We start from the raw sequence: 9108 nt of genomic DNA on the forward strand, positions 1-9108 counted from the left end.
CACCCGCTGACAAACCCAACCCCCCCCGACCCCCACCAGCCCCATGCCAAAGGGAGGGCCCAGATAAATACAGTGCAATAATTATGGATATTTTGCAATTAAAAGCCCTGTGTCCAAGGGCTCGTCCCATGCTGCTTCCCAAGCCCCTCTGCAGGCCAGCACCTCCTCCCAGTACACTCCAGTTTCAATACTCCCAGCACCAGTAGCTCCAAGAGGCTGGAGGGAGCTTGTAAGGACTGGGGAAGAGGGGCTGCAGCCCCCCCAGGGAATATGGCTCCGTGTCCTGGCCAGGGATTTGCTGGAGCCTCGTAAGCCTCATCCTCTCATCACCCAAAGGACACTTCAGCTTTGCTGCCTGGATGGTATTTTTAAGGATATTCCAGCCATGGTGGGGGGAAACGCTGCTGGACATGACCTGTCATGACCCTGAAGAACCAGTTTAACTGGGAAGCAACTGGAAAACATGACACAGCCCACTCTGGGCAGGGATTTCTCTACCCCCCCCAGGGGTGCCCCAAAGCCACCTGGGGCACCCAGAAGCACCCCCAGTCCACCAGCACCTCCAGGGCAGTGGGGGGGTTATGGTGGGGAGCATCAGCACTGGCACCCCACAGCTTTTTGGGAGGACGCTGGGATGGGACCTGGATGGATCTCTGGGACAAACACAGCCCCAGGTGATAACCAGCCCAGGAGAGTGAGGAGAGTCCACACAGGGTGGGCAACACAAGCCCCCCCACCAGCACCCTCAGAAAACCCAGCACTCCCCAACACCCCCCACTCTCCCCAGCCACCCCGCAGAGACCCCACGTGCTCAGGACACAAGTGACCAGCGGGGACAAAGGCAGTGGGGCCTGGAGGGGACACTCAGGGCTTCAGCAGGTCCCCCAGGTCGTAGGCCTCAAAGAGGTCAGTGACACCCTCGCCCTCGAGCCCCCAGAGATAATCGTCCTGTTCCAGGGGGGGCGAGAAGGCGACGAAGGGTCCCAAGTCCAGCTGGGAGGGGGTGCAGGGCAGTTGGTCCTCTGTCTGCTGCAGGAGGTGGGCAGGAGAGCCCAGGAGCCCGGGCTCCACCTCCAGCAGCGAGCTGGGCCCCCCCGGGATGGTGAGAGGCAGAGATGAGGGTGAGGAGGGGGTTCCTGTGCCCCCCCAGCCCTGGGGGGTGGCGTGGGGCAGCTGTGGGGCTGGTCTGGAGCTGTTTGGTGGGGAAAGGGGGATGGCGTGGTCCCGTGGGGAGGTGGCAGCGTAGGGGCCGGGGTGGTCCTTGGTGGGGCTCTCCTCCGTGATCTCCTCCGGGCAGAGGTACACCTCGATGGGGCCGTTGGTGCTCTTCAAGTGAAGCTGGAAGTTGTCCTGGAGGGGCAGAGCAAGGCTCAGGGGGGGCAGCCAGAAGGTCTCCCATATCCCACCCCACAGCCCTCAACCCATGAGGGGTCTTCACAGGGCATTGCAACCCCTAAAGGACCAGCTCAGGGTCAAACAGCCCCACGGAGACACCGCAAAACCACCCAGGGTCAGGCTGGGCTGGTTCCCCAGAGGAACCCACTGAGGATGGCGTGGATCCAGCAGCACCCACACCCCAGCCCCACGCACACACACCTCGCTGAAGTCTGGCACTTCCAGCTGTGTCTCTGGGGGAGCCTTCACAGCGATCACTGTCTGCTCCTGGAAGCTGCTGATGGCACGGAAGTCCTGGTAGGTGACATACGCCAGCGTGGACAGGCACGAGGTATAGGAAAAAGAGGGGCTGCAAGCAGGACATCAACCCCACCCCATCCCTCCGAGCATCCCCCCAGTCCCAGGGGAATCCAACTGGAGAAGAGGCTCAGAGGGTTCCCCAAGACCCTGCCCTCCCTCCCTCCTGTCTCCCTCAGCAAGGATATCTCTGGTTGGCCTCGTCTTCCACCAGCTGCCGGAGCTGCAGGGCACAGTCCTGCACGAGCTGCTCCAGCGTCCTCTCCGTCCTGGCCAGCTCAGCCAGCTCCCCCCGCAGCACCTGCTGCCTCGCCGTCACCGCCGCGTCCTCGAAGATCCCCGTCCCCCTGCCAGCGGGGATGGCACCTCAGTGACACCACAGTACACCCCGCACGTCCCCCGAGCCACCCGCCCTGCCCCATCCCCACGGCCTGTTTCCAGCCTTCCCCCCCCCCCCTTCCCCAGCATCACCTACATCCACTGGATGTGGTTCTTGGACTTCTTGCGGATGAGCTGGATGCCCTCCAGCACGTTGGTGATGTCGTAGATGCGGCGCTTCTGGACCTCCAGCACCTCGGCCGCCCGGTTCAGGTCCACGACGCCGTCGGGGGACTCGTTCAGCAGGCGGATGAATTTTTTGGTGAGCAGCCCCAGGGAGGTGTCGTAGCGGGTCTTCTCCCCAGGAGACTTGGGGGCTGTGGCGGAAACAGGAGACAACCCCCCGGTCCTCTCCTTAGTTTGGGATGTGGGATGGAGGTGACTCAGGGCTGGACGTGAGAGACCCTCCCATCCTCTCCTTAGTGTGGAATATGGGATGCAGGTGACACAGGGCTGGACACAAGAGACCCTCCCATCCTCTCCTTAGTGTGGGACAGAGGTGACATAGAGCTGGACACAAGACACTCTCCCTTGTCCTTGCGTTAGTGTGGGATAGAGGTGACAAAGCACTGGACACAAGATCCCCATCCTCTCCTCAGTGTGGGAGGGAGGTGACACTGGGTGGTGCTAGAGGGGACATGGTTCTAAGAGGGGAGAGAATTGGGGTGTGTTCCTCTCCCAGCTCGCCCCCGTCCCACCTCACCCAGCACCACTTACTCCTGGGGCTGGGGACCTGCGCCAGCGTCCGGCCCTTCCCCTTGGGCGTGCGAAATTCAGGGCCCTCCAGGTCCAGCTTCCTCTTGGCCTGGAGCAGGAGAGAAAACTCAGCATTGGGGCTGAGCCAGACACCCCTGTGAGCCCCCCAGAGCCCCCCCCCGGGGTCATCAACAGAGCCCTGGGTGCCACATCCTGTGGTGGGAGTTGTCTGCAAGAGGCTCCTCCGGTTCCAAATCCCTTTTGGGAAGGGGCACAGCAGCACCCGGCAGCGCGAGGGGCCACCGGGAGAACTGGGCTGGGAGGAGATGGGGGGGTCCCATCCACCCCCAGTGGCTTCCTGCCCACCCCAGAGCTCCCCAGGAACCCACTGGGATTTCCCCTCACCCCCAGCTCCTGGCAGGGCTCCACGGGGCTGAGCCCTGGGAACGCGGAGGCTCCGGAGCCGGATCCTCCCCCTCCCACCCTGCCCCTGCCAGCTGGGTTTCACCCCCCCCTCCTCCCGCCCCGGTGACGGCTGAGGCAGCCGAGGACACCCAGCTGCCACCAGCACACCCGGGACCAGCCAAGCTCAGCCCCCCCGGGACCTGCGGGTGCCCCGGGCACGTGCACCCAGCTGGAGGGAAACTGGGGCAAGCTGGGGGGGGGGGGCACTGGGGCCTGGGAGGGGGGGGACACACATCCCCACACACGTGTCCCCTCGCCAGGGCAAGCAGCTCCCTGAAATCGCCCCCGAGAGACACCCCAGCAGCACTTGAGGAGAAGAAAGAAAGGGGGGGTGCAGCAGAGCAGACACAGAGGGGAGCTGGGGGGGTGTCACCCAACCACTCCCAACGCAAACAAATCCCCCAGGATACCCCCACACCCCCGAATGTGCACAGGGGGATTTTGGGGGGACACTTTGGCTCAGCAGCAGAAAGCAGCCCCCCAGCCCCATCTCAACCCCCCCCAGTCTGGGCTGTCCCACAGAGTCCCCCCAGTGCCATCCCATCCCCCCCAGTACCTGCTCCCAGGCCGGGCTGTCCCACAGGGTCCCCCCCAGCACGTCCCTCATGGCTCCCAGGTCCCAGTGCCGGCTCGGTGCCGCTCCGACAGCGGCTCCCTGGGGAGCACACCCCACTTTGTGGGGAAGGGTTGGGCACCTCGGCGTGTTCCCACCCGAGGGGGCCGGCGGGAGAGGCGCCCGGGGGCTGTTTTCCGCCCCCCCAGGGAGCCAGGCAGGTCCCGAGCTCCTGTGGGAATCTGTTCCCTCCCACCCTTCCCCGAGCAGGTTTTTCCCAGCCAACGCGCCTCCATCCCCGGCCCCCTGCCCCCGGATCTGCCCCGGAGCCTCCGGCACCCCAACGGTTAATGCCGAGTGCATGGGAAACACCTGCCCCGGATCAGACCCCATCCATCTGCCAGCACGGGGGGAGGCATCACCCTGACCCCCCCCTTCTGCTGGCACCCCTTTGCTCCTCCAGCACCAATGGCCGTGGCCAACGTGTGCTCCCATCGCTGTAGGGGGGGCTCAGCTGCACCCCACCTGCCCCAGGCGTGGGGAAACTGAGGCAGGGAGCACCCCACGGCAGGTCCTGCTGTTCCCAGACACCTCCAACCTCCCCCTCCCCTTGTGCAGGAAGGGAGCAAGAGGGACCCCTGCGCCCCCATGTGCAGTTTGAGGGGGTGGAGGCGGCAGGGGCAGGACCCTGAGTGTCCCAGCGAGGGACAATGGACAAGGGGGTCCCTCCTGTGCCCCAGCTGCCACCCCCCCCCAGCCGGGCAGGATTAGGCACACGACAGCTGAGCGGGGCACAGCGAGGGGCTCCCAGCACCCTGCCAGCACTGGGGGGGGTGGGATGAACCAGAGCAGGTGGGGGGGGGCAGGGACCAAACCCAAAGACACCCCCCCCAGGGCACGGTAGGGCCCCCACCACACCATTTGCCAGCCCCCAGTATGACATCCCAGGATGTGGGGACACCCTGATAGGATGGTGGGGTGGGAAATGATGCCTGACCCCAAAATTTGGGGGAGGGGGTGTAAAGAAGCAGAGGGGGGGGCAGGCTGGGCCCCCTGCCAGCTCTGCCTGCCAAGCAGCCCTCGGCCCAGCCCAAGCATCAGAGCATCCCTCAGCCCCAGGGGGGCCGCGGGGGGCTCCTCCTGCCAACCCTCCCTTTCAACAAAGCCCGCTGCCTTCTCCGGGCTTGCCCGGGCCCTGCCCGGCCCTTTATGGGGCTCCCCCCTCCCCGTCCCCTCCCCTTTTCCAGCCCTGCTGCCCCCACGGGGGCGTGGGAACGCAGCACCTGGGAATGGGCACCCGGAGCTGCCGGGGGGCCACGGGGCACCCCGGGATCAGGATGCTGCTCATGGCACGGGACTGCTGTGTCAGAACCCCCCCCCAGGCACAGCTCCCACTGCCTTGGGGTGGCTCAGGGCTAGTGGGGCATGAGGGGGGCACAGGGGGTTGTGGAACTCCCCCATTTGGAGGAGGGAGGGGGGGGAGGTTGATCCCAGGCTTGGGAGACACGGGGACCGACCTGCGCTGGGGGGGAAGGCAGTAACCCCCACTCCAGAGTGCAGCCAGCATCTCCATCCCCTCCCACAGCCCCTTCCCAGGAGACATTCCCCAGCTGGAGGCTGTGAAAGCCAGATCCCCAAAAAGCTCCTCTGAAGGCAACAGCCACAGTCACCACCTCCCCACCCATCCCCAAACCCAAAAAATTCCCCCTCCTGCCCATGCAGAAAAATCCCTTGATGGGGTCAAGGCGGGCTGGGATCACCCTGTGTCACCCCTGTGGAATCCAGGGGTGCTGCTGAGCAGGTTCTCCGGCCAACCCAGCACCCACAGGGGCTGCCACCCTCGGGTGCTCTTTGCACGGGTGGCTCAGCCCTGCCAGGTCATACTGAAACCATGGTGGACTCTGGACACCCTTGTCCTGGCACGGAGCAGGCAGGGAGAGCCACAGCACAGACACCTCTCCCTCTGCTGCTCCTGGACAGCCCTGAGCCCCTACAGAGACCCCACAGCCCCTATAGAGTCCCCAGACACTCAAGATAGTGTTGGCATGGACTAAAAACGCTCCAAAATACCCATTTTCCATGGAGGAAAACGCATTTACCTACTCCAGAACCCTCAGATTGCAGAGTATTTGAAATTTAGGACTTTTTTGGACCATGAGAGGCAACCCATCCTGCTTTCCCTGGGTGATGGGCTCCTCCAGGTGACCCCAGATCATTCCTGCGGCACAAAGCTGGTGCCGGGTGGGAGCGGCCGCGATTGCCCTGCTCAGGAATTGGGAGGAAACGCTCATTATCTGATTGCCTCGGCTCTGCACACAAAGGTTGTGCCATAAACAGGGTGTGGGGGGCAGGAGCCCCAGCTGTCAGGGCTGCAAGTGCCACACCGGCGCTGGAAATGGGATCTCCAGTGCTGGGAATGGGATAATGGCATAAGGGAATGGGATGGAGACAGAGGGGAAATGCCACTTGCAAGACACCAAGGGGGATGTGGGAGCACTGTCGTGTCCCCAAGGGTCAAATAAGCCCCCTCAGACCCTGTTCAGGGGTCAGTTGTGGGCAGGAACACCCTGAGCATCTCCTGGTGTGGGTGGTGATGATGATGGTGATGACAAAGAGGCCACTAGCCCAAAACCTCTTGATGCCAAGTGTCACTTGAGGACAAGCATTTCATGTCCCCGAGTATCACACAAGCCCCCTAGACCCCATTCAGGGGACAGCCCCAGACAGGAGGACCCTGAGCATCTCCTGGGTAATGATGATGATCATCATCATCCTGGCAAAGGGGATGTTAGCCCAAAACCAGCTCCATAGCGACAGGACTGGGAGTTTGTGGGGTGATTTTAGGGGAGGGGTCAGCACCGATGGTGTCTCCTTAAACAACAGCCCCTGGCAGTGCAGGATGTGGCATTTCGAACAGTTTGGAGACAAAGAGGCCAGAGAGGAGACAGGTGGTCCTAAAGCCCCCCTGGATGGGGCTCCAAACGGCCCCATCCAGCCCCACAGCCATGGCACAAAGGGGGGAGCTAAGACACCCCCTCTCCCCCCACTGTGGCCATGTCCCCAGCTGGCACCGAGCATCAGAGATTGGGGAAAAGCGGGGGGGGGAGGAATAAATAAATAAATCAAGCCTTGAAAAAACTAAATGGGAGTTAGCGGGGTCTGGGATCCCTCCCAGGGCCCGGGGAGAACAGAGGCTCACAGTGAGGGCTGGACCTGCGCCCGGGCTGGGGCGGGCAGGAATTAAATGCCAGCTGCCAGCGGGGCCGACGGGGCCGGGGGGCTCTGCGGGGGCCCTCCGGGAGGAGGGACAGGCTGGGCAGAGCCACCCGTGCGCCCCAAAACCGGGCACGGGGCCAGCGCCCGACCTGTGCCTCAGTTTCCCTGTTTTAGGGGTGTTGGGCTTTGCAAGCCACCAGCCGTGACCCCCTTGGGGACTTGGTGACAGGGACATGGGACAGCGACCCCCCCTACACGGCTCCCAGCAGCGGGGTCCCTGTGAAAGCCTTGGGGTGACCCACGGAGGATGAGACCCCCCCCAAAAAGCAGTCATTGCAAGCCCTGCTGTAGGCACGGGCAGGAACCAAGGATGGGCAGCGATGCTGAACCAGCCCTGCCCCGTGTCCCCCCGCCCCGGGGGTCGCAGCCCCGAAGCGGAGAGAGCCAGAGGGCAGGGCCGGTGCCCCCCACCCACAGCAGGCAGGGGCTCTGCCTGCACCCATCGCTCGCTTCCCCACCGCGGAAAGGGGTTCGCGAAGGGCCTGGGAATCCTGGGTGGGTTTTGAGGCACAACCCGGACTTTTCGCAAGCCGGAGAAAAGGAAAAAAGGACCGAAAAAGGCCGAAAAGCGGAAGCCGGAGCCGCGGGCACGCAGGGGCGAGGGGAAGTTGGGAAACATCTGAGCCATTTCACTGCGACTCCTGATTTCAGACCTCACCCTCCCCCACCCCAAAAAGACACCTCGGGGGCCGCAGACCCCCAGTATCAGCTGCAAAATTTGGAAGGGAGGGGGCTGCAGGCGCTGGGGTCACCCACCCCTCGCTCCCCACCCTGCTCGACCCCCAGCCCCCCGTGGCCCCGCAGCGATGCCCGGGGAGGGGAGGGGGTGCAGACACCTTACCGGCAGCCGTCCCGCCGAGGCTGAGCCGAGGGTCCTGAGCTCGGGGCCCTGGGGGGTGTCATAGAAACACCCCCTGCGGGCAGCGGGGACGCTGACAGCCGCCGGCGTGTAGACCTGGGTGAAGCAGCCGCTGGATAACGGGGGGCTGCCCATGCTGGAAGTCCCCCGCTCGCCGGAGCCCATCACCGACATGACCTTCTTCGGGTGGTGGTGGGGAGCGGGGGCCGGGAGGGCGGTGCCCCCCCTCCCCGGGGCGGGGGACACTCCCCTGGGGAGCCGCAGCATTGCAAAGTCCTTTCCGAGAAGCCCGGCCCGGGGGAGGGGGCAGGAGCACCCCGCGGTTCCGCACCGGGGAAGGGGGTCACAATCTCAGCCGTGGCATTTTGGGGGAGCGGGGAGGGGGCCCGGCGGGCGATGCCATCGGCCGGTCCCCCAAAAGCCCCCGAAAAACCTGCAGAGAAGCAAGGCGGCGGGGATGCCGCCAAAACGGGCGGGAAAAAGCGCTTTTAGCCCCAAAAATCGGCTGCGTTGGGGGCCGGATGGGGCCGGGGCGCGGCCCCGCCTTGTGCCGGGACCCCCCGCGCCCGGCTCCGCTGCCGCCCGATCGCGCCGGGGCCCGATCGCTCCTTTTCTTTTCTTTTCTTTCCTTTTTTTTTTTTTTTCCGGTTTCTTTTTAAGCGCCAAAACCCGTCCCGCGAAATTCGGATTTCCCGCGGAAAACGCCGCGCGTTGATTGGCTGCTGCCGCCCAGGCCCCGCCCCCTCCCCGCCGCTGGCGGGAGGGGCCTTAAAGGGGCCGCGCGGCCGCGAGAGGGAGCGGGCGGGGCGTGGTGCCCGTATGCAAATCAGGGGGTGGGGCCTCATTGAGACCACCTCCGAGGATGAGGCGGGGCGCCTGGGATGGGGGTGGGGGGTCATTGGTGTTGGGGATCGCGGCTAGGATTAATTTTTTGTCATTTATTTATTTATTGATTGATTGATTAGAGGAACCCCCCCCTCAGTCTGATGGGTTCTAATCTGGGGGCCGCGACCCCTCCAGCCCCTATCACCCCCCCCTTTCCTCATTGCCTCTGCATCCCCATCTCTCCCCCATCCTCATTCCCCCCATTTCCCATCATTCCCGTCTTCCCCTATCCCCATCCCAATCATCCCCCATGTCCCCATTGTTTTACCATTCCTGTCATCCCGCCTATTTCTCATCACCCCCC

At 64.2% G+C, this 9108-nt stretch overlaps 1 protein-coding gene across 1 annotated transcript; it reads right to left on the bottom strand.

Annotated features, from left to right (window-relative positions):
* Positions 1-816: 816 nt before the first annotated feature.
* LOC113962529 (transcription factor E2F2-like) lies at positions 817-8084 on the bottom strand. The gene is made up of 6 exons (XM_027673288.1): positions 7902-8084; positions 2788-2875; positions 2168-2387; positions 1881-2039; positions 1597-1711; positions 817-1350 (listed from the first exon to the last, which is right to left on the bottom strand). The coding sequence occupies exons 1-6, from the start codon at positions 8082-8084 to the stop codon at positions 865-867; spliced, it is 1251 nt and encodes a 416-aa protein (XP_027529089.1). The 3' UTR covers positions 817-864.
* Between the last annotated feature and the right edge of the window lie 1024 nt (positions 8085-9108).

Source organism: Neopelma chrysocephalum, unplaced genomic scaffold (assembly GCF_003984885.1).
Source record: "Neopelma chrysocephalum unplaced genomic scaffold, ASM398488v2 Primary Assembly neopelma1_182446, whole genome shotgun sequence".
Lineage (NCBI taxonomy): Eukaryota > Metazoa > Chordata > Aves > Passeriformes > Pipridae > Neopelma > Neopelma chrysocephalum.